The sequence below is a fragment of the Amblyraja radiata genome, chromosome 8 (assembly GCF_010909765.2).
Source record: "Amblyraja radiata isolate CabotCenter1 chromosome 8, sAmbRad1.1.pri, whole genome shotgun sequence".
Lineage (NCBI taxonomy): Eukaryota > Metazoa > Chordata > Chondrichthyes > Rajiformes > Rajidae > Amblyraja > Amblyraja radiata.
The window spans coordinates 72,498,544-72,524,615 of record NC_045963.1 but is presented as its reverse complement, the minus strand read 5'-3'; the positions used below and the strand labels follow the sequence as shown (position 1 = coordinate 72,524,615).

Genomic DNA, 26,072 nt, shown 5'->3' with positions numbered 1-26,072 from the left:
AAGTTTCATTCATGCAATGAGCAAAATGATTGGCATGATGCTTGATTTAAATTAAAATGTTATGTAATACAGCTGCTCCTCGACCTACGATGCGGTTACTTTCCGATAAACCGATCGTAAACCCAAAATATCGCAAGTCGAAAATGCATTGCGATATATTGCCATCACGTGACCGGAGGTGATGTGCGGCTCGCTGCCGTTGCCGATCGTATAGTCAAAATATCGCAAGTCGAAACATCGTATATCGGGGAGCACCTGTAACAGAGTAATGTGTTACAAGTACCAGCAGAGGGAGAAAATACTTTCCAGAAACATCATAAAGTGTCCACTATCAACTACTAAATTAATTTCTGTATTCCACTGAATATCCAGATATGTTCAAGAAAATGTAAGAAACATGTATGGCTTAACAAATTTATTATTCCAAACAATGAAAAGCTGTTGGCATTACATTTTATGTTAAAGAAAATATAAATGTTTGCAGTACTTGCGTATTATAATTTCAAAATACATTTCTACAACAGTACCAGAAATTTTGATCTGTTCATTTTGTAAAAAAAAAGTCACAGAATTATTGAATGTTAAAAACTGTTTCTACAAATAATACATTCTACTAATGGTTAACATTAAATTTCAGCAGAAATTAGACTTATTTCCATAATATAAATATGAAAAGTAGTGACAAAACATCATAAATAAGACATTTAATATTTGCAATAATGTTTCACATTGGGAAAAATAAAAATTTGGTGACAAATTTTCTCTTCCTTCTCACTACAAATCTGGTGAGGTCTGGGTGGAAACTTCTGAGTGCCTCAAATCTGTATATACTCCACGCTTCCTACTCGTAGATGAGCATTAAAAAAATTCAGTGGAAGAAACAAGTAGAATGACAACAAATTTTATTTCTTGTATTTCATTCACCAAACACTAAAGATGCATTACGAGAATCCATATGTTTCTTTTTTGTCCCCATATCTGATTTTAAAGTAAGCTTTTACTACAAATACCTAGTCAAATATGTTTCTGGTAGAAGTTCCTGATTAGAATGGGTGTCAGGGGTTATGGGGAGAAGGCAGGAGAATGAGGTTGACAGGGAAGAATAGATCAACCACGATTGAATGGTGGAGTAGATTTGATGGGCCGAATGGCCTAATTCTGCTCCTAGAATTCATGAACTAATGAAATTCTTAAGCTAGTGCCGCAACTGACAAAAAGCAATTGTTTAAATTTGAAGTTTCCATTATGAATTTCAATTGAGGCAAATATAAAGGAAAAAAAGTTAAATTTTTAATACAATTAGTAAACGTCTGGGTGTCATGGCTTAATCTCAACTCAGCAGAGAAATCATCTTGTAAATGTATATTTTCTAGCACTCTCCCATGCAATGTGTTCCACACCAGGTGAGACAGTGAACATTTCAGTTTCATTTGTCTCTGCCAACGAAGGAAATGGGCAACGTTTCGGGTCGAGACCCTTCTTCAGACTCACCCACTGAGTTTCTCCAGCATTTTTGTCTACCTGATGGAGGTAATGCCATTTTAGTTTTTTTATATCCTTTGCCTTTGTTCAACGGAGTGAATTAACTACAAAAACACTTACTGTAGATAAATGTTCAATCTGCGAGGCAGATGCCGCAGCACCTTGCAGTCACATGGTTTGGAGCTGATAAAGCCTTGGTCCCTTTTTTAACAAGTAGCCTTGATCATTCAAAGAGTGAATAAATCCATCAAAATCAGATACCTGTACAATTTAAGACAAAACATTCCTGGATTTTAATCTTTAATCTGTGGATAAACCACTGCAGGATTAACAAAGCATCTTCATCACATAAAGCATCCTGTCTCCTTTCTTTTTTTGCAGAGAAATACCACAAGGGAACATCAGAATATGCAAGGAAGGTATTGAGGGAGTTGGAGCAATTCTTCAAGGCTAGGTGGAAAAGATGGGTTTGAAAGAGATTTTGGAAAAAATTTGATTTGAGACAGAATTTTCTGAAAAGGACTAAAATGACTGCAATTTTCACCAAAGGGTGAAATGTTGAATGGGGAGGTGGATAGAGTAGATTATGGAATGTGAAAAGACAGAAGACAAGGGAAACTCAAGGAAGATCAAAAGAAACAAGCAAAGAAAACATTCAGCATTTATAAAATACATTTAACCTCAGGACATCTAAAAATAATTTCCCTGGCACCATAGTACTTTTAAATTACAAAAAAAAAGATTTACCTGTACTTGTATTTCTCTTGCTATTTCCTTGAGTTGTTGAAATTCAAAAACAGTTTTATACGTCTGTTCTGCTATTTTGTTCAAAGCAGCCACAAATCGTTTAGCCTGGGATCGTTTGCTCATACCAGATCCATGCTGCGAGCGTTGGAAGTCTAATCTTCCAAACTCATCGGAGAAAGTATCTAGTAAGCTGTAAAAACAACAAAGGCGATTTATTGAAATAACATTAAGTATGCGTGGAACAGTGCAGGAGAAGGGCAGCGTTGATAAAGAGAAAATACCCAAGATATCAGTTTTAAACAGAAGACCTAGTTGGTGTTCATTTACAGTTTTGAAATACTCTTTATAAAGTGGACTAGAAATAGACGCAGAAATGTCGAGGTAATTATGTAACGACATTATCTACCCCGGACACTAAGCATGAAGATTTAGAAGGGAGTAAAATCAATAATAATAGATTATGGAACAACATTATCTACCTCGGACACCAAGCATGGAAGACTTAGAAGGCAGCAAAATCAATAGCAATAGATTAGCCCGATAAAAGAATTGAGGAGACATGAAATGCCTAACTGTCCAAAAAATAAATAGAGCGAAAGAAATAACATAATAAGTGGTCACTTAGAAACATAGAAAATAGGTGCAGGAGTAGGCCATTCGGCCCTTCGAGCCTGCACCGCCATTCAATATGATCATCCAACTCAGTATCGTGTACCTGCCTTCTCTCCATACCCCCTGATCCCTTTAGCCACAAGGGCCACATCTAACTCCCTCTTAAATATAGCCAATGAACTGGCCTCAACTACCTTCTGTGGCAGAGAGTTCCAGAGATTTAAAACATTTAGTGTATCTCATAATTGATTAAAGGTATGGCTGCCAAAATGTTGTGTAAATTTAAATGGTAGCATGAGAAGCGTGACACTTCCTATTTTTAAACTAAAGGATGTAAAAACGTGTTTAGTACTAACATTGGATCCCCAGTGCCAACTTCTACATATGTCTGATTTTACTTTCTCAGCTAATTGAATTGATTGATTGAAAGATACAGCATGGAATTAGGCCCCTTGGCCCACGCCGAGCATCAATCATCTGTTCACACTAGTTATTCCACTTTCTCATCCACTCCTTACATACTAGATTTACGGCAATTTACAGCGGCCTATCAACTTAGAAACCCGCACTTGGTACGGATGTGGCAGTAAAACAGAGCACCCAAAATAAATTCACATGGTAACAGGGAGAATGTGCAAACTCCACACAGACAGCACCCAAGGTGAGGATTTATTCCTGTGAGGCAGCAGCTCCACCAGTGCACAACTGAGCCTCAATTGAAAATTTCAATTTCTAAATTGTGCCATCACTCAAAGCACAAAATTATGTTACTAATTTGTATTCATAATTGAGTTTATCCTATTACAAACCTAAATGGGGTTTTCTAAACTGTTCTGAAGCTCATAGTCTCTTCATCAAAATACTAGCATATTAAAGAATCATGCCAATTTTAGATTGGACCTCAAATATACATCTTGAAAATGGCAGGATCACCATAGGCTTCAGACCTAAAGCATGCTAACTTTCTGGATAAGACGGGTGTAGATAAATATGAGCCAAATGCAGGCAGGTGGAACTAGTGTAGTTGGGACATGTTGGTCGGTGTGGGCAAGTTGGGCCGAAGGGCCTGTTTCAACTCTGTATGACTTCAAAGGAGGAAAACCTCTATGACAATCCTAAAATGCTCTTTCTTAAAAGTAGGGAAACCAATTCTCAAGGAGAGGAGTATGCATTAAAGATCTTTACATTTATGATAAGGGCTTTGAAATAAATCAAACCTAATCACCTAATAATATTCAACTAAACATTTAATAATACAATTTCCCACTTTCATTGTGGGCCTAAAATATAAAATCTGTTTCTCTCACCACTTACTGAGTAGTTTCAGCATTTTCTGTTTTTATTTCAAATTTCGAGGATCTCGTTGTTTATTTTACTTTGCCCTATAACTCAGTTCACAGCAACATTAAATATCATGATGTAAACTTTTAAATTACCACTTTTCATTTAGTAACATAATATTTGAAAGGTTACCTGTGTTTCATGATATCCACAACATCCTCTGCATCACTTTTTGCTGCACTTTCTCGAAGCTCTAATTTTGCTCTTGCCTTTAAAAAAAAAACAGAAAGATTTTTTTCAGAGACCTCCACACCACATTGAAACAAAACATAATATATACCAAAAGGATTCAAAGTGCTGGAGTAACTCAGCAGATCAGGCAGCATGGTTCAACTTGGGACCCTTCTTCAGAAGGCTAAGCTGAAGAAGGGTCCTGACCCAAAACGTCACTTATCAATGTTCTCCAGAGATGGTGCCTGACCCACTGAGTTACTCCAGTATTTTGTATCCTTTTGTGTAAACCAGCATCTGTAGTTTTTTATCTCTGCATAATGTACTCCACAATTGGAAAAAGAGTTTGAGTTTAATTTATTGTCACGTGCTCCGAGGTACAGTGAAAAGCTTTTGTTGCAAAAAGGTATAGCAATGTTTGAGCTAAGTCCATTAATCATGGAAAAAAATGTCTGCTTCCAAATATTTCAGAAGATGTATTTTAGTGTCAATTAGTGTCCAACTATACCACCGATAAAATCCAATTAAAATATCATGACACGTCACAAAAAAGATGATTTTGGAACTCGTGATTAAGTACATTTTTACTCAAAACCAGTGTATACACAATACACTTAGCTCTCTCTAACTTCTACAGGTGCACAGTCGAGAGCATGCTGACCGGTTGCATCGTGGCTTGGTTTGACAATTTGAGCGCCCTGGAGAGGAAAAGACTACAAAAAGTAGTAAACACTACCCAGTCCATCATCGGCTCTGACCTTCCTTCCATCGACGGGATTTATCGCAGTCGCTGTCTCAAAAAGGCTAGCAGTATCATCAAAGACCTACACCACCCTGGCCACACACTCGTCTCCCTGCTACCTTCAGGTAGAAGGTACAGGAGCCTGAAGACAGCAACAACCAGGTTCAGGAATAGATACTTCCCCTCAGCCATCAGGCTATTAAACCTGGCTCGGACAAAACTGATTATTAACCACCACTTTCTGTTATTTGCACTTTACCAGTTTATTTATTCATGTGTTTATATATTTATATCATGGTGTATGGACACATTTATCTGTATTGTAGTAAATGCCTACTATTTATTTTTTCTGTGTGCTTAAGCAAAGCAAGAATTTCATTGTCCTATACAGGGACACATGACAATAAACTCACTTGAACTTGAACTTGCTTCAAGATCAAAATGTAGAGCAAGATTCTTACATACTTATGTTGTGTTTGCTTGTCAAATGGAAATTAAGCATCACATGTTCCAAGAACATTTAGGTGCATGTAATTGAAATGAAGAACTTACTCCACAAGTTGCAAGACCCATAATATTTCTTCCAAGTCTTCCGTGCTTTTAAGGAGCTATCACATGAAAGTATAACAAATTTGATTTGCAAATGTATGCAGGGGTTACACTTGCAGAAACAGCTTTGCCATGATATGTGATGCATGCTTTCATACAACATAAGTAAGATCTACCAGGACCTGGGGCTGAAAGCCAACTTTCAGTTGGGTCTTCTCTTAAACTACAGATATAATATTTATATTGACTCTTGCTCATCGACACCCAACCCATTTACTTCCACCACATTCCTAGTAACCAAATATGACATCCCCCCTCCACGTTTCAAGAAGCCTACCTCACTTTGATCATCCCTCTTCTTCACAGCCTTCTCTTTCAGACAGAATAGAATGTATGGTTTTGTCCATTGGAAAGGATTTGAAGTCTTGGACCTCACATACACAAAATAATTTTGCCGCATGAGGCCTTCTTAAAGGAAAAATATCGATTGGCCCATTAAATACTTCCCACGTAAACAGCTTGAACAAATGTCTTTGTTTTTGAAAATATATGCACAATTACCTCTGTGAGCCTTATAAGGGACTCGAGCTGTCTTGTGGTAATTGGAGTGCTATCTGGACCTTGATTTTGTCTCCTCAACTCTAGGTAAAACTCCTGAAGTACTTGGGCTGCTTCAATGGATAACTTTGGAGAAACATAATGACGTGCATATCCTACATATTTTCTGAGTAACTGATGAGGTAGAGGATCAAAATGTTCTCCAGGTGAAACCTTGGAAACACAAACACTTTCGATGAGAATGTTATACATTGGAGAAAACAAACATTGGATTTCTGATGGGACTCAATCATTGGAATAGACGTTCCATATCAACAGCATTAAATGCACCATTTTAGTGGATTCACAGGATTACTCTGCTCAGAAATTCAATTTTGGCAGCTGCTCTATAGAACATTTATTGCAGCTGACAGGGAATTAATTTATAGGTGTGTCTATTAAGTAATCTGTAAAAATACATACAGTTGCTTCAAATATTGATTGTTACTTGTATGGACCTAGAACTGTCATAAAAAAGCACAAAGCCATACAATTATATACTGGTTTTATGGCCCACTATTCAATTACAGGTGCCTCCAATTTACTACATTTGGCATTATCTCCCATTTCTTACTAAGTGAGGATTGTCTGGGTATGGTGGAACACTTGCCCTCTCAGCACAGTGAAGGTAGCAGGTATTAAATATGTATAAATCATAGGTACAGGGAAAGCACCTTTTAATACGTGCCATTGATCTACTTAAACATCAGCCTTAGAAACACACTGTGAAGCTCTGTTATGATTCTTATATATCTCCCTTGTATTCCTAAAGAAACTGGTCAAATGTATTCATTCAGAAAAGTTTTTTGTCGAGCCTCCACGCTCTAAACCTATACCCAGACACCAGTAATGAAAAATACTTTTCACCAATGTAACGTAGTTTCCCAGGAATGTCACCATTCTAGATGTTTATTGTCTATCTATCATTTCAACCTTGTCTGTATGACGAGCAGAAATTATATTTTAGTTTTGGGTTATTGGCTAGTGAGAGTTTAAAACTTTATTCCCGGTTACGATCAAACCATTGTCTTATTCATGACGAGATTAGTTTAGTTTTAGTTTAGAGATACAGTGCGGAAACAGACCCTTCGGCCCACCAAGTCCATGTCAAGCAGCGATCTCCGCACACTTACGATATCCTACATACACTAGGGACAATTTACAATTATATCAAACCAATTAACCTACAAACCTGTACGTATTTGGAGTGTGGGAGGAAACCGGAGATCCAGGAGAAAACCCACGCAGGTCACAGGGTGAACATATTGTACAAACTCCGTACAGACAGTACCTGTAATCAGGATCGAACCCGGGTCTGTCACAGTAAGGCAGCAACTTTACCACTGCTCCACTCTGCCGCCACTATTATCGCATAATTTTATACTGATCACATAAATACTTTTTGGCTTCACCATTTTGGGATATTTCCATACCTTTAACCTGTCTGATAAAGATTTGTCTTGAACAGTTTCAAGAAATGAATTGTTAGTATCTTGTGTGCTGTGACGTGAAACTGTGGCACTGCTCAGAACTGTCTTCCTCCCTGCATGCAAAGCCATCACGTGCTCAGAAAGAAGGCTGTCGTGATCTTCGTTTGGAGTATCAAGCAGAATAAATACCAAATCAAATCTTGAAAGAAGAGCACTACCCATTCTGTAACATGAAATACAAAAATGTAAACTGCAAATACATTAAGCTATTAACATATTACTGCATAATTCATTAAGCTATTAACATATTACTGCACAATTTCACTCTGTAAAAATAGAATATACAATTCATATTGATTACCATTGACATGCTTAATATTACTCCACAGCACAAGGAATACTGAAATGGATGTCCTCAGGAAGTAAATATTTTAATTATTAGAATAACAAATAATTTTGAAAGCTATTAATAAAGTTTAATCTAATCTAATCTATTATTAGTGGCTTTTTGGAGAAAATAACTATTTGTAGCTTTTTAATATCCTAAATTTAACTGGGCATATAAGGAGATATTCTTATTTTATGCTGAAATAAATCTATTATTCAAGATTTGATTACATAAATTACATATAACTGGTAGAGCTGCTGCCTCACAGTGCCAGAGACTTGGGTTCAATCCAGACCTCGAGTTCTGTCTGTAGGGAGTTTGCACGTTCTCCCTGTGATCATGTGAGTTTCATCCTGGTGCTCCAGTTTCCACCCACATCCTAAAGACGTGCGGGTTTGTAGGTTAATTTGCTTCAGTAAATTGCCCCTATATGTATGCAAAAGTGGGGTAACATGGAACTGGTGTGAATGGGTGATCGGTGGTCAGTGTACTTGGTGGGCCAAAGAGCCTATTTCCATGCTGTATTTGTCAATCAATCAACAAGGAATGTTGGAACAACTGGTTTTTGCATGGTTTGAATTGTCAATGCACTAAAATGTTACTTGTAGAAGCACAACTTACTTCAAGTTCTCAGACACCGTTTTAGCTTTGCTATAGTGACCTCCAACAGGATTAGCAGCAGCAAGGATTGAAGTTCTGGCAGGCAAATTGCAAACGATTCCAGCTTTCGCTAAACTAATAGTCTGTTGCTCCATGGCTTCTAGCAAGGCCTGGTGCTGGTTTCCCATTTTGTCAAATTCATCAATACAACAAATGCCTGAAATATGTCAGAAAAACTTAATAAAATAATTATCATGAACAAACAATTATACTGAAATAATCGAATAATATTAGTTCTGGCAATCTGATAACCCTAATGTAACATTGCTACTATTGTTTTGGAACAAAGCAAAAAGGAAGCAAAGCAAATTGTTGAAATATGTACTGAAACCTCAGGATTTCAATCCGTGACAATATTCCTGATGGCCTCACTGACAAGCCGAGATCTTATCCTGTAACCAGTCTTTCAAGTGGGAGCCACTATTTAGCCCACAATTTGAAAGTCAACCCAACTCCGGTAGGCGGCGCGGCTCTCGCCAGCAGCGGCCTCTGCAGTCCGTCTGCGTTTTTATTATTTTATGTCTATGTTTTAATGTAGTTTTTGTTATTTTTGTTGGGGTGTGTGTGTGGGGGGGGGGGGGGGGTGTGGGGGTGGTGTGGGGGGGGGGGGGGAAACTTTTAAATCTCTCCCTGCACGGGGGACCCGACCTTTTCTTTGTCGGGTCTCCGTTGTCGTTGGGGCTGCAACGAGGAGCGGCCTCCAACATGAAGACCGGGGACTCCAGTGCCGACACTCACCTCACCGTCGCGGAGCTGGCCGAGTCCAGAGCGGGTGGAGCGGTGGTGGACGCTGCTGCGGCCCGACCCCCGGAGATTCGGTGGCTGCAACTGCGGGTTTGGCGGACGGCACCGGGAGCCCGCGGGTCCCTGGAGGGAGACCGCTTTTCGGGGCTTCCGCAACGGCGACTTCTCCCGCCCGAGTTGCGGGGTTGAAGAGCTCCTGGAGCGGGGCCTTACAGCACCGCCCCGCGCGGCTTGGAATGGCGGCGGGCTGCGAGCGCGCGCCGGGGCTCTAACACCAAGACCCGGTGCGCGAACTTGCATCACCCGGCGTGGTTTAATGGCCACGGGACAATTCGCCATCGCCCGCCGGGGGCTTTGACTTTGACTCTGACATCGGGGGGGGGGGGGGAGTGCAGTGGAGAGAAAAAAAATTTTTTGGCCTTCCATCACAGCGATGTGATGGATGTTTATGTAAATTATGTTGTGTCTTGGGTCTATTTGTTGTAATGTATGGCTGCAGAAACGGCATTTCGTTTGGACCTCACGGGGTCCAAATGACAATAAATTGAATTGTATTGTATTGTATTGTATTGTATTGTAATTTAGTCCTATTCTCAATCTTTTACCTCATAACCCAAAAATGTGTGCTCTTCAATTATGTATTCAATTGGCTTTCAAAAATTATGGAATCTTTCAACTTGTTTTCCAGATCTTACCAACTCTTGATTTTTGGATAGACTGTTGGCTTCCCCTTTAATTATTTTGCCACCGTTATCAGAAAGCTTGAAGGTTCAGAAATATCCAATGATGAAATGGCAAAACCAGAAATCTAACCTCATAACGCTGAACAGGGGTCAGTTGTCCCCTCAACCTTTCTTGCTCTTGGGAAAACATGTCCACCAGTTCTCCAATTTCTACTCAGAAATGAAGTTGCTCATCCAAGATAAGTTTACTCTGTATGTTTTCTAACCGCCTTGTTAAACCTCTGACTTTTCCACTGAATCATAGCATGGAAAGAGTCCTTCAGCTCACCAAGAGCATACTGACAATCAAACGCAACTTTATGGTGAGGGAGGGGGAAACTGGAGCACTCAGATGAAACCCATGTAGTTATCGAGAAAATGTGCAAACTCCACAAAATCAGCACCTGAGGCAGCACTGAACGTGTAGCAGTGGGCCAAACAGTGATTTGTAAATGTGACCTCTTCATTTTTTGTACTCACTGCCAGTAGTAACAAAGCATAAACATCCCACGCACTTTGCTCGGCTGCCTCAATGAGTACTTTCACCGGAGCTTGGCAAGTCGAAAAAATGGAAGAATTATGTCCAAAGAGATGGAACCAGTGGACGAGGCCAACAAAACATCATTGTGACATGCTTTTTCTTAATAAATTGCTCCAGTGCTATTTTTTTCAGCATTACTATGTGTGATTATGCGTCAAACATTTAGCATGTTAACTTGCAGTCGCATTCAGTGCACATGTTAAGACCAACTAATTGGCAGCCCAATTTTAGTTTTTGAGTATTGGCAATGAAATTATAAGGCACCCACAGAAACATGTGGTACGAGGTTATTCAGCTGCAACAGTTCTTCATTTGTGATGAAATCGTGTGCAATAAAGTTTCCTTTGACTGCGGGAATTCACAAAAGTTTTATTTTTCTCTCAGACCTCGTGCCACACCAGAACATGGAGAGTAAAGGTGGTTTGGAAGCATTTTAGCTCGAGGAGGTGGAATGAGTAGTTTACCGAGCTTTTGGGATGAGGGGAAACAGTCCATACGGAGGACAATTGTGAGGAAAAAGAAGGGGTGTCAGGATAATGGGAGAGCAGGGGGGATGAAGAGGAGTTAAGAGCCTGAAGACATTGGCTGAGGAGAAAGGTCGAGGGCCTAGAGCAAATCATTGAGAAAACAGAACGCCTGAAAGAGCAGTTCAGCAGCTCAGATGGTAGAGTTGCAGCCTCACATCTCCAATGACCTGGGTTTAATCCTGACCTCTCGTGTTGTCTGTGCACAGTTTACATGCTCTCTCTGTGACGGCAGAGAGTTCATCTTATATCTTGATGACCTGCTAGTTGCTAGGTTAATTGGCCGCTGTAAATTATCTGTAGAATCTGGGAGGAGATGATGGGAGTGTGGGGAGAATAAAATGGATTTGAGACACCTCTGACATTCAGCCCACAATGTTCGCCAGCTCTTTGAAAGTCAATCCAATTTAGTCCTATTCTCAATCTATTTGATGTGGCCTGGTCTTAATCAGACCTGCTTTGAATAACACTGAAGCTAGATCCATCTATTCAGTTAAGGCCTGCTTGGACGTGTGAAGGCCATTTTATTTGTGCTCACCTGCAAGTTACTTCAAATCAAGCACTGCTTTCAATGTCATTGTGTGTGCCTAACAACCTGTGTGCACAAGGACATCTTGTGCATAGACCCCGAACAAAAATCTGTAAGTCACATATTCAGCTTTGTTTGCAATCTTTTTAATAACTTTTGCATGTCGCACATAAATTTTGTGCTGCATTATATAATCTCTTAGCAATGCTGAAGTAATATTTATTCCCTGCCCCATCCGATGGTCACAAGGTAAATGTAGCAAATAATTCAATTTATTCCCCAAATATAATCTACTGCTGATGGCACAGTACCCTGATTTTCTTATTCCTTTTAAATAATGTTTTCATAAAAAATACTGCATTGCAGACCAATTAATTACAACTTTTAAACACAATTGACAATAGGTGCAGGAGTAGGTCATTCGGCCCTTCGAGCCAGCACTGCCATTCAATATGATCATGGCTGATCATCCCCAATCAGTACCCCGGTCCTGCCTTTTCCCCACATCCCCTGACTCCGCTATCTTTAAGAGCTCTATCCAGCTCTCTGGAAAGCATCCAGAGAACCTGCCTCCACCGCCCTCTGAGGCAGAGAATTCCACACACTCACAACTCTTTGTGAGAAAACGTGTTTCCTCGTCTCTGTTCTAAATGGCTTACCCCTTATTCTTAAACTGTGGCCCCTGGTTCTGGACTCCTCCAACATCGGGAACATGTTTCCTGCCTCCAGCGTATCCAAACCCTTAACAATCTTATATGTTTCCATAAGATTCCCTCTCATCCTTCTAAACTCCAGAGTGTACAAGCCCAGCTGCTTCATTCTCTCAGCATATGACAGTCCCGCCATCCCACTAATTAACCTTGTAAACCTACGCTGCACTCCCTCAACAGCAAGGATGTCCTTCCTCAAATTAGGGGACCAAAACTGCACACAATATTCCAGGTGTGGTCTCACTAGGGCTCTGTACAACTGCAGAAGGACCTCTTTGCTCCTATACTCGACTCCTCTTGTTATAAAGGCCAACAAGCCATTCGCCATGCTTACTTTCATAGACTGATGAACAAGGAAGGACCCCCAGATCCCGCTGTACTTCCCCTTTTCCCAACTTGACGCCACAACCAAATACTATGATCAGAAATATTCTCAATGAACTTGTAATTGCATTGGAATGCATAAGCTTTCAGTCAGTGATACATCCCTAATTTGTGAGTTACCTTGATCACCAAGTACAAGAGCTCCTGCTTCCAATGCAAAGTCTCCTGTTCCACTGTCCCGAGACAAAGTTACGGTAAGTCCCGAAGTGGTAGTGGTGTTGCCACAGACGTATACTCCCCGTGGGGCAATATTGCACACGGCCTAAGAATAATATTAAAAGTAGGTCCTTAAGCAAAAAAATAATCGCTAAGCATAAAGTGCATAATTAGTAGCAGTTTTGCAGTCAATAGGATCAAAACAGCAAACATATTTCCAATATATTTTGAAAATCAAATACTGTGGCTTAGTATTAAATCTTAATGTTTACGTTTTTAACACTTCACTTTCAATAAGTATTCTCAACCAAATAAATCAAATGAAAAAACAATAGATTTTCCAACAATAAACTGTGCAGTAACATTTGACTAATGGAAACACAATAAATTGAAGCACTGTATTGACAGACTCCAAATATTAATCCTGCTTTGACAAGCTGCAAATAATAGAAATTTATATGTAATTTTAACGATATAGAAAAAAATGTTTATAAATTGCAATGAAGTCCACTTAAACATTTTCAGCCATTTACCATGAAGAATTGTGCATTATCCCAAGCAAAAACAAAATCTGTTAAATTGTTTAAGTAGTAATGCATGGGGATATGTACATGAAGATTTAACACAATGAAATTACTTCATGTTTATTCCACAGAAAATAAGCAATTCGTATCTACAATAAAAATGATTAAATGTGTTTTGTTTCATAATCAAGGTCAATAATGCGTAGACAATCCAAACGCTCCAGAAATAGTTATCTTTATTCCAAAACTTTGCCCAGTTTGCCCACGATAAACTACTTTATATAGAAACAAGAAATTGCAGATGCTGGTTTACAAAAAAAGACACAAAATGCCAGAGTAAAATAGAAACATAGAAAATAGGTGCAGGAGTAGGCCATTCGGCCCTTCGAGCCTGCACCGCCATTCAATATGATCATGGCTGATCATCCAACTCAGTATCCTGTTCCTGCCTTCTCTCCATACCCCCTGATCCCTTTAGCCACAAGGGCCACATCCAACTCCCTCTTAAATATAGCCAATTAACTGGCCTCAACTACCTTCTGCGGGAGAGAATTCCAGAGATTCACCACTCTCTGTGTGAAAAACGTTTTCCTCATCTCGGTCCTAAAAGATTTCCCCTTTATCCTTAAACTGTGACCCCTTGTTCTGGATTTCCCCAACATCGGGAACAATCTTCCTGCATCTAGCCTGTCCAACCCCTTAAGAATTTTGTAAGTTTCTATAAGATCCCCCCTCAATCTTCTAAATTCTAGCGAGTACAAACCGAGTCTATCCAGTCTTTCTTCATATGAAAGTCCTGACATCCCAGGAATCAGTCTGGTGAACCTTCTCTGTACTCCCTCTATGGCAAGAATGTCTTTCCTCAGATTAGGAGACCAAAACTGTACGCAAGACTCCAGGTGTGGTCTCACCAAGACCCTGTACAACTGCAGTAGAACCTCCCTGCTCCTATACTCAAATCCTTTTGCTATGAATGCTAACATACCATTCGCCTTCTTCACTGCCTGCTGCACCTGCATGCCTACTTTTAATGACTGGTGTACCATGACACCCAGGTCTCGTTGCATCTCCCCCTTTCCTAATCGGCCACCATTCAGATAATAATCTACTTTCTTGTTTTTGCCACCAAACATGCCAGAGATGAAAAGAAAGAAGGGATGAGACGAAAGGATTGAAGAGTTACGAATGGTGTGAGACAAAGGATTGAAGAGTTGTGAATGGTGTTCACAATCTGTGCTTCTCTTGCCCATTATTGCCCATTATAACTAAAGCTCAATTGTGGGATATCAATTCCAGAAAAGCAAATAGATATCTTCATCTAAAAACACACTAAACCTCAAAAGGAGGACCCAGCGTTGGGGTCCGCCGGTGAGGGACGGTGGGAGAACAAAGAGGGACCCGGTGTGGGGGAGGCACTCAAGTTTAGAATCCTCTGCCCAGAGGATAAGTCTGCATTCGTTTGTTTGTTTGTTTGTTCCGGTTCATTCCAGTTTCGGCGCTGTGCACACGGCAGCCAGCCAACAGTCGCTTATTCTTTTTCTTTTCACTTTTAATTTCAAGTTTGTGTATCTTGTTGTGTGTTGTGATTGTTGGCAGACCAATTTCCCTCCGGGGATGAATAAAGTTTATTGTATCGTAAAAAAAGATTTGTATTGACTAAGCTATGAGATGGCAGCTGAGGTTCATGCCACTGTGCTTCCATCTGGTAGTTGGTCAATACAAACTCAAGAAAACCATTGCAAATATTTCAATGGTGAAGATTTAATAGGAACTCGAGGTGCAACTTTTTCAGAGGGTAGTTGGTATGTGGAACGAGTTATGAAAGGGTGAAGTTAAGGCAGGTACTTTAACAGAAAAGTCGTTTGGACAGGCACATGAACAGGAAAGGTTGAGAGGGACATGGGCCAAATAGGGCTGGCTTAGCTGGGGCATATTGGTCATCATAAACAAGTTGGGCCAAAGAGGTTTCCATGTTATATGACTCCATAATATTTTGTTCATTAGCAAAAAAAGTTAAGCCATTTTAAAAATGGTCACATTTTGCTTCTACAAGAAATTTTCAAATTGATTACTTGCCTGTAAAAGTTGGCTTTTACCCAGTCCAGGATCACCAACTATCAAGATATGAGGATCACCTCGAACAGGAATACGGTTCTTATCATCCACATATTTTTGGCAGCCTCCAAAGAGTGCCAATATTAATCCTGTTTTGACTAGCTGCAAATAATAAAATAACTGCATATCTGGAACTTTCATTCAGTAAAAACAGAAAAGGATTGAGCAAGGAGAATATATTAAACTATACCATGACACTCACCTCATGACCATAGATAGCAGGACACAACGAACTGAAAAACAAAATATTAAAGTGTATATTTCCTTAAAATTGTAGAATCATTCTGAAAAGCAAGTAAAGGAATAGGAAACAACGTACTTCACAAATAATTTGAGAAGATTTTTTTCAGCCTGAATCTCTTGAATTGCATATAGATCTTTAAGTGTAAACTCCATGGAAGACAAACCACCAGATAACTCTTCCGAACTCACATTCCTCCGTCCTTTTCCATTACTTATAGAGTTGGCCTCAATATACAAGAGGAACATGCATTTGTCATCTTTGTTTCTAGATTTTCCTAAAAAAAATTTAAATAGATCTCTGAGTGGATAAATTACATGTATATGACGTGTACTTTCCCTTAACCTGATCAAAGTTAATCAAAAGAACCAACGGACTATAAAGTACATAGGCTAGGGGAACAGTCTGCAACATTCATACGATGATCTGTATATCTTTCTTTGGAGTAAGTGTAATACAAAGTTACAGGATTGTAGTCCATGATTTTAGTGCATGAATAACACCGCAAACGGGAGGGTGGATGGGGGTTTTAGTCGGTGAGCATTAAGCCTGAAGCAATAGCAAAAAAATGCAGCGGGAATGATTCGTGGACCCAGGTAAGAAACATAGAAAAATAGGTGCAGGAGTAGCCATTCGGACCTTCAAGCCAGCACCACCATTCAACATGATCATGGCTGATCATCTATAATCAGAAACCCCTTCCTGCTTTTTCCCCCATGTCCCTTGATTCCTTTAGCCCTATAAGAACTAAATCTAACTCTCTCTTGAAAACATCCAGTGAATTGGTCTCCACTGCCTTCTGTGGCGGAGAATTCCAGATTCACAACTCTCTGGGTGAAGACATTTTTCCTCTTCTCAGTCTTAAATGGCCTACTCCTTATTCTTAAACAGTGACCCTTTGTGACCCGCCCAACATCAGGAACATTTTTCCTGTATCTAGCATGTCCAATCCTTTCAGTGACATGTACAAGCACACCCAGGTCTCGTTGCACCTCTTATTTTCCTAATCTGACACCATTCAGATAATAATCTGCCTTCCTGTTCTTGCCACCAAAGTGGATAATCTCACATTTATCCACATTTTACTACATCTGCCATGCATCTGCCCACTCACCCAACCTCAGCATGTCAGATTGGTAAAAAATAGTGGACTGCCAGCAAAATTACCGTTTTAAACATGTCATGGTGATCGGAATCACTCAGTAAATCAATGAGGCCTAATCCTGGGGTTGCATAGGTCAAGTGTTAAACGTGTGCCTTTTCCAGCCCCTTTCCGAGACATTCGAACCAACCCTGCCCTCCAGATCATCAATGTTGAACGCAATCCCTTTCAATTTCCAGTCCGACTGAAAGCATGAAAGCTTGGAAAGGACAAGTGGACCTTAACAGGAATGTCAAGACAACACGGTTTAAATTGTTTTATAAATTATAGTTTAAGATGCTCTCTTTCCCATTTCCCCCTCTCTCAAACTCCAGAAATAAATATGCATATGACCGTTGCAAATTACTGGTATTAATAAAATATTGATATTACTTTTCCATAGTTTTGTCTGTTTCATTGTTCCGTTGTCAGTACACGCGAAAATTAAACATGCAACTCTTGATTTTTTTGCATAAGCCACAAAATGTAATTGCACTTGGTGGGAGAGATATACATTTGACTTGAACTTCAGTCATACCTTCACTACTATTTGCCACCTTGACAATCCCTGTGACGGTCACCATATCTCCTGGAACACAACTGTCTACCAAGTCTTGAACAAGCTCACACTCGATAGTTCGAGGAATTCTCCCAGCCTCTCGCTTATCATCTGATGCAAGTTCCTGGAGTCTGTGTAACAAAAATACAATAGCTTTCCAAAATTGTATATGAGCTTTCTAAACTGAAAGATTTACCTACCTGCGATGCCAAAAGTAAATTAGTGCTTGCACTTTAAATACACCTCCCTGCAGATGTCAATTTTACACCATCTCAATCATAAATTGTAATGCCTGAACTACAAATATTATTTTTTGCATCACTGATACATCTCAAGAAGTGTGTAACATTGCGAGAACATACTGATTCATTGAGCATATCATAACATGACAGGCTTACGCAAAAATAAGGGAAACTATCTTGTATTTTCGAAAGAATGAACACAAAACACCTCACAATGCCAGGGACCTGGATCTCAGGTGCTTTCTATATAGAGTTTGATTGGTCTCCCGGTGACAATAGTTTTTTCTAGGGTGCTCCGATTTCCTCACACATCCTAAAGATGGTGCAAATTTGAAGGTTAATTGGCTTCTGTAAATTAACCTTTTTGTGTAGAGAGTGCATGCGAAAGTAGGAAAACATGGAACAAGTATGAACGGATGATCGATGGTCGGCATGGACTCAGTGACCCGAAGGACCTGATTCCATGCTGTATCATTCAATTAAATTCTAAATACTCTTTAAGGAAAAAACCTGCAAACTTTTTACTTGAAATCAAATGAGATATTTTTCCCTGTTAAAAAATGATGTTAAGCACACTTATGGCAAAATATGGTGCTCCCACGGCTTCCACTAACTCCTGCCCAATAAAGAGTTGTTTTCTGGGACTTCTTAAGACACGTGGGTTCACTAAAGCAAATTGAGAACCACGATCTTTTAGCACTCAATGGAAAAATCAGTCCATTCCTCATTGAAGACAAACAATGCCATCACCATTACAGAATAAAATAAAACAATCCTACTGACCCTCAATCCCACTCACTCACTGTGCTAATTCAACTATCTCTAATATTGCTAGACTGGAAAATGCCCCTAAATTGACACAGGAAACAAAACTAAACTTTTGCTAAGTGCTTCAATTCTCCAAATTCCAGATTTTCTTTACAATCTTTCCAGAGGTGGAGCAAGACAAATTAAATATAAATATGTTTCGCTCTAAATTCTCTTGACAAAGGCATAGGCATAAATGGAATCACAATCCAATCCTGATTGAATAATAATTAACTAATAGCAACTGGAAATGAAGCAAATCCAAAAATCAATAATTCGCTTACTTGATAGATTGCCAGTCTACAGTGACCGTTAATGAAGAGCTTCTGTTTGGTGTAAACGATCGACTGCGACAATCTGGTTCTAAACACTTAAGAAAGTACTTAGAATTAGTTGGCACATTTAATTAAAAATTTAGCCCTACTTTTTTTCCGCAATGTCATTGTACAATACCTTTGTTGGGATTGTATATTTCCCATCTGGAAGAGGTAGACTTTGAGTATCGCCACATCCATTGCATGTAAAGGCCATTCTGGTACAGACAGGTTTAACGTTGCTGACACGAACAACTGTTCCACGCAAAGAAATGTACTTTCCATAGCAATTAGCTCGCAAATTTCTCAACAACGTCAGAAGCTCATAGTTATAGACCCTAAAAAAGTACACACATTGCATGGGTTTTTGACATTTATTTTTTATTAAAGTAAAATAGCATATCTTGGATTTATTGCCACACATTTTTCTCTTCAATATTTCAAATGTTATACTTAAATTCATCATAATTTCGGAACATTTTGAATGCAAAACCTGAGCCTGTAACATCACAACTGTAGATGAAGATAATGAGTCAACAAGAATAAACAATATCATCTCCACGTTTCCCATTCAGGACATTCAGATATACATGCATCAGAAAATAAACATCAGGGCAGCAGTTTAATTCTCCAGATAAATGTACATAATACAGGAATGGTCTAACTAGGTACCCAAAGACCTCACTTTAGGCTCCCAGGCTTCTGTTTATTGTTTTAGCAAAGGGGTCCCAACCTTACTCCAATTACCAAATTATTTGTCATCCTTTTAAGGATTATAGCTACACTAGGATTTGTGAAGTCAGAAAACAGTAATTAATTAATCAGTGATGGATTATTTAGGATCATAGCTAAATTAAAAAAATAAAACTGTGCTGTTCTGAAATAGCAAAGATTTCAGCAAAGTGACAAATATTTGGTTTTCTCATGGTTATTATATCGCTGTTTCTCATTGATGTTTGCTGCACATAGTAGTATGATGTATACCAACATAAGGTATTAAATTCAAAGAAATATTAATGGGATAATGTAACTGACAAAATAATCATTTCAACATTCTTCTTTTGAACATACCGTACATGAATGTAAGGAACATTTATAATGGCAGCCTCTTCACTTGGTAGTCCTTGTTCTAACTGAGCTGTCTGCCTTTCAAGATCTCTAGTTATTACCTGGATGAAAGTACCATGAATAACATAAAGTCAGTTGCAAGCTTTACAGTAATAGAGTTCAGTGTACTTCGGAAAGAGATACTGCCCAATGATACTTTCAGAATACCATTTTCACAACAGTAGAATTTCTGTTAAAAAAAAACACTGCAATCTTTTTAACTTCAGTTTTAGAAGAAATAATTAGAAATAAAATAAAAATATCAATCTTGTAAAATGTTGTTTGTTAATCAACAAGCACAATTAACTGAGTAACAATACAAAGAAGAGTTATAAGATACTTAAACCTGATGAACTGCCAATCCTAGGCAATCCAATATTTTTTCTGGCATATCCCTCAATTCAGTAGCCAAATTAGGCACGAGAACAGTTAGCTCCTTATCATTCACAAGCTCCTTAAAGTCAACCAAGATGCTTTCTTTTCGTTCTATTTCATCCTTTGGAGAGAAATATTTGAAATTTGCAGGTGAATGTCAGCTTTTATTTCTCATTGCTATTTGCATCATTACTGAACAATCAGAGAGCAATACTAAATTTAAATTATTTTTGTTTTTGATAACATTTCAATGCAAGATGAAAGAGTGCTGTTTGTCATTGATAGTTTGCATGGCTATTGACCAAGATTTTCTGCAAAAGTGAATGTGCACTTATGACTTTTACAAAAGACACAAATACCATACGTCTCTGTCATATCCCTTATTTTGGCAGATAAACATCTTAAATTCATTAAAATAAAATTTGCAAAAATTGTGTACAATAGACACTAATGTTCTATAAATATTAAACTAGGATTTCCTTTGCTCCAGGTTTGCAAATCAAACAACTTTTTATTAAACAATAAGCAGTGAAGTTCAAAAAGTACATAAAAATATAGGCCAAGGATTCTTACCTTGTCATACAAATCAATATGATTTGTGAAGAACTTTTCAAATGCTTTAATCTTCTGCACAATAGGGGAGCTCCCAACGTAAGCTTTAAAATAAATTTGAAAATCAGAAAAATATAATTCTCAAAATGCATTAGATACCCAAGTACAATAATAACATTTAAAATGTATTGAAGAGCAATCAGTATTTTTTAAATAGGAATTTGCCATAGTAATGAAGCCTTAAAAATGTCTGACAGCTGTTATTGGACTTTCTCGTTTATATTTTAAAGCATAGAAATACACAACACGATTCACAATTGTTCTACGGCAATATTTAAATTGTTATAAAGCAAAATAATCCACAACATAAATCAATCTTTTACACTGCCATAAACCATTTACAGTGCTGAGCATTGATGGCTCACTTTCACAGCCAGTTTGCAACTCTACAAGGAAAAAGTCACATCATCTGCTTTATGAATATTCAGATTACAGAAACCAAGGGAATTTAATTTGTAATATTTTTGCTTCTCTGTAACACTCTGATAATTACGTAAAATACTTCATACCAATTGGAGTAAGCGCATTGGCATGATACAACCAAGCATTTCAGGAGCTCTAAATTCTGCAGACATTTAGATACATTAAATTTAGTGAGAACTACAGAAACCATTCACAATATAGCAAATAAATTAACTTTATACTTACGTACATTATGACTCAAATCGAGACATGGAGGCTCCTTGCATTTTACCAAGTACTGTATATAGTACGGTTTTGTTGATTTCCTTCTCCCATTTTTTAAAATTCAAACACTTACAATATTACTAACATTTTTTTTAAGTTTTGCAGATTATCATTGAACTTCATTTTAAAAATGTTACTCGATTCCAGTTTGAAAATGGCAACCATATTGCGTTATTAGTTTTTCCACTTCTTGCTCTTGCAAGCACGATTTTGAGTTAACTAGCCCAGTTAAACATCAAGTCAAAATCAGTTAATAAAAATCATCCTGCTCCAAAACATGTATGGAAAAATCAAATACACATGATCCGGCTTTCTCTTGTTGAAATTATAACCTTTGACATTAACTCCACCTATGTTTTGTTAGTTTAAGTTCTGCATGGGATACATTATTACTAGTGATGAGAATGGATCTGAACACTGAAATTTCAAAAAATGACCAGGAGTTAGTGGGAATGAGCAGTTGAGGTTACAAAGAATAGCTGTGAGCTTATTGAAGGGTAGAGCTGATTCAAGGGAGCTGAGTAATGCAATCAGGGTAGTCTGATCTTAATGAAAGGTAGAGTTAACTCTCGGGAAGCAAGCCACATAAACCGGCTCATAATTCATGTTGCCCTCCCCCACCCAGATAACAATAAACAAGGTTTGATGTATAAGAAGGAACTGCAGATGCTGGTTTACAAAAGACAAAAAGTGCTGGAGTAGCATTTCTCGAGAACATTTTCTTTTCGAGTCTGGACCACTGTTTTTCGCCTTCCAGCACAGTGAGGAATGTGGAGGAATCACTGTGGTGGGTGTTTATGTTAAAGTGTATTTTGTGTGTTCTGGTGTTTTTTTATTTGTATGACAAATGAAATTCCTCGTATGTTGCAAAATAAAATATGATTATGATTCTTCAGTTTGAAGAAGGATGCCGACCTGAAACGTCACCTATCAACGTTCTTCAGAAATGCTGCCGGACCCGCCCAGTTACTCCAGCACTTAGTGTTTTTAAGTGTGTGATTTATCTGCAAAAAACTAAAGGAAAATACTAAAACTTACAGCCAGACATTGTATATTTGCACCATACAATTCATTTTGAAAGGCTTACCATCTGAAAAATAAAGATTCCAACCCTTATAGGGTAAAAATTCATTCAAAGTTCCTTGAATTAGGCGGGGTTGAGGTGGCTTTGGCTGTTGAAAACCTGAAACAAGAAGTTTTTCATTAATCAGATTTATTTGCGATAGGATTTTTTAAAAATCACTATTTTGTAATTCTTCAAACAAATTACAATAGCATGTTCGTTAATAGATTTATAATATATAATTAGCTGAAAATAGACTCCAAAATATTCAGCTTAATATAAACGTGTTGCAAACAAAATTATCCTACACAAACAAACCTTTCCTAAACATTCTGAGATGACGTCAACAGCAATTGAAATTTGCGAGCAAGTTTAAATGGCTTCTAAACACATTTAGTTAATTAAATCAGATTTAGATGCTGGGATCTTGAGCAAAAAATCAAGGTGCTGGAAGACCACAGCAGGTCAGTCTGAAGAATGTCCTGACCTGAAACGTCATCTGTCCCTTCCCTCCAGTTTCAGCCTAACGTGCTGAGTTCCTCCAGCACTGTCTCTTGGCTCCAATTCAGATGGGGGTTAAGGACATTAATTCACAAGAAGTTCTTATTTTGCTCCTGTCTTCTCTCTGAAACAATCAACTTGATTAAGTTAAGTCCTAGGAGAGAAGAGGCAAAAAGCCAACAGCAAAGTTAATTTGTACCAATGGGGCCTTTCTAAGTTGTGGAATGGTCCTGCTTTGGGAGTTCTTGTTGGTGACAGAGAGCTGCAGCTGTTGTTATGTATTGTTACTCACTGATATTTTATAATCAAGCATCCAAGGTTGGTGTCACATGCAGCAGCAAGGTTTAGTTTATTTAGTTTAGAGATACAGCGTGGAAACAGGTCCTTTGGCCCACTGAGTCTGCACCGACCAGCGATCCCCCGCACATTCACAGAGAGTTGTGAATTTGTGGAATTTTCTGCCACAAAAGGCAGTAGAGGCCAAATTCACTGGATGAATTTAAAAGAGTTAGTTAGAGCTCTTGGGGCTAGCGGAATCAAGGGGTACGGGGAGAAGGCAGGCACTGATTGTGGATGATCAGCCTGGATCACACTGAATGGCGGGGCAGGCTCGAAGGGCCGAATGGCCTCCTCCTGCACCTATTTTCTATGTTTCTATTAACACTATTCTACACTTGGGACAACAACAAGGATGCAAGCCTGAGCGATGTCATATGGAGGACAGGCTGTTGCCCATGCAGCACGTCCCCGCTCTCCACATCGCTGATCGATCCAAAGGAACAGCAGGACCGTTACAGTTTGGCACCAGCGCTGCGCAGGAGCTGCCAGAGCTAGGTTGTAGACAACATCGACCTGCCTTAGGGCTCTGACTGGATTTTTCTTGAGGTTTACTCCTGGACTGGTTATGGCCACAAGGCAGTGGAGGTTTTAAATCAGAGTTTTCCCTCTCCACGATGGACTGCCTTCCCAGGCTGACGAGCCCCATCTGCCCGAGACACTCGGGACAATTGTCACATATATACCAAGCCAATTAACCTATAATTGGTACACAAAAAAGCTGGAGAAACTCAGCGGGTGCAACAGCATCTATGGAGCGAAGGAAAAAGGCAAAGTTTCGGGCCGAAACCCTTCTTCAAACCTATAAACGTGTATGTCTTTGGAGTGTGGGAAGAAGCCGAAGTTCTCAGAGAAAACCCATGTGGTCACGGGGAGTATGCATAAACTAGGTACTAACAAGCAGCCGTAGCCATGATCGAATCCGGGTTCGATCATGGCAACTCTGGGATTAATCCAATAAAATTAAGACTCTTCCAATTTTAACAATTTGAATATGAACGATGCAAGGCGGCACCACAAACGTGGTGACTCTTGTGTGCTGCTTCAGTGTAATACATTATTCTTACACTCTCACATAAAGTAGAAAATACTGAAGTAATTCAGCGCTCAAGGTAGCATCAGTGGATAGCATGGATAAGTGACGCTCAGGTCGGGACCCTTCGTCAGACTCTACACTTACACTCTTGAACTTGAGTATGATTGTGCTTATGTATAGTAAGCTTTTTAGTGCACTGCACGCTACAAAAAAAAAAGAATTTCACTCTAAACTTAAAGTACCATTAAATGGCGTCAGACCAGAAGCATTACCGTTTCTCTCTCCACAGATGCTGCCTGACTGGCTGAGTGTTTCCAGCCTTTTCTGTGTTCTTTATTCCAGATTTAAAACTGGTGGGCATAGGGTGCCATGAACTGGTGGGCATAGTGATGGCCATGAACTGGTGGGGAACAGTTTGCAAAGCAGCTGTAGGTTTTTTTCTTATTTTGATTTTCACCACTTACTTCCCTCGCCTCGCCTGGATCTGTCGCAGTTTCCTCTTCCTCGCCAAGGCTTTCCCTTCCATGCTCCACCACCGTCGCCAGCCCCTCTGCCACCCCGCCAACTCCTGCCGCCCCTCCAGCCGGATGACATTGCAAACGTTTCCTCTATTCCCACCCAACTTGCCTGTGGATGAGGTAGGATGAGAAAGGTGAGGTGGGTCAAGAATAGGTGAGATGGGATGAGAAGTGAGACAGGATGAGATGAGAATGGGAATAAGATGAGATAAGGTGGGATGAGATCGGACGAGAAGAGGCTAGTTGGGATGGAATGAGAAAAGGAGGTGAGAGATGAGATGATGTGAAATAGGATGAAAATAGATGAGGTGAGATAGGAAGAGAAGGGAAAAGAGGTGGGATGGGATGAAAATAGATGAGGTGAGAGGGAAAGAAGAGGGGAAGGAAAGATAAGAGAAGATGAGGGGAAGGAAAGATAAGAGAAGATGAGGGGAAGGAAAGATAAGAGAAGATGAGGGGAAGGGAAGAGAAGAAGAGAGGAGAGGAGGGGAGGGGAGGGGAGGGGAGAGGAGGGGAGGGGAGAGGAGAGGAGAGGAGAGGAGAGGAGAGGAGAGGAGAGGAGAGGAGAGGAGAGAAGAAGAGGAGGAGGGGGGGAGGGGAGGAGAGGAGGAGAGGAGGAGAGGGCAATCCGCCTCACCCCGCTCTGCTGTAACCGGTTAACCGGGCGGGCGGGCGAGTGGGCGGCAGGACCACGCGGAATCACTCAGCCCGGGGCCCGCGCCCGCGCTGCCGTTGATCGACCCGACCGGTTCAAACGCGGACTTTCCCGCGCGCTCGGGCTCGTCGCGTCGCGTCGCGGGGCGGGCCGTGCCGGGCCATTTCCGCTTCCTGTTTGAGCAGCGGGCCGTCGCCAGCAAAGGTCTTT

At 39.6% G+C, this 26,072-nt stretch overlaps 2 protein-coding genes across 2 annotated transcripts in view; one reads left to right on the top strand and one right to left on the bottom strand.

Moving 5' to 3' along the window:
* The window catches only part of lrrn4 (leucine rich repeat neuronal 4), a 31,620-nt gene extending 29,387 nt beyond the window's left edge, over positions 1–2,233 (top strand). Inside the window, exon 5 of the mRNA XM_033026226.1 lies at positions 1,864–2,233. Within this exon, the coding sequence (XP_032882117.1) occupies positions 1,864–1,936 (73 nt within the window). The 3' untranslated portion in view covers positions 1,937–2,233. The remainder of the gene's footprint in view (positions 1–1,863) is intronic.
* Positions 437–26,004, bottom strand: mcm8 (minichromosome maintenance 8 homologous recombination repair factor). The gene is made up of 20 exons (XM_033026227.1): positions 25,845–26,004; positions 25,154–25,316; positions 22,841–22,936; positions 21,028–21,110; positions 20,426–20,575; positions 20,044–20,141; positions 19,112–19,310; positions 18,943–19,028; positions 17,589–17,740; positions 15,988–16,186; positions 15,871–15,901; positions 15,630–15,770; positions 12,994–13,135; positions 8,681–8,876; positions 7,675–7,894; positions 6,206–6,415; positions 4,315–4,391; positions 2,230–2,419; positions 1,603–1,743; positions 437–841 (listed from the first exon to the last, which is right to left on the bottom strand). Exons 2-19 carry the CDS (start codon positions 25,281–25,283, stop codon positions 1,651–1,653), a joined length of 2,493 nt encoding a protein of 830 aa, XP_032882118.1. The 5' UTR covers positions 25,284–25,316; positions 25,845–26,004; the 3' UTR covers positions 437–841; positions 1,603–1,650.
* Positions 26,005–26,072: the final 68 nt, after the last annotated feature.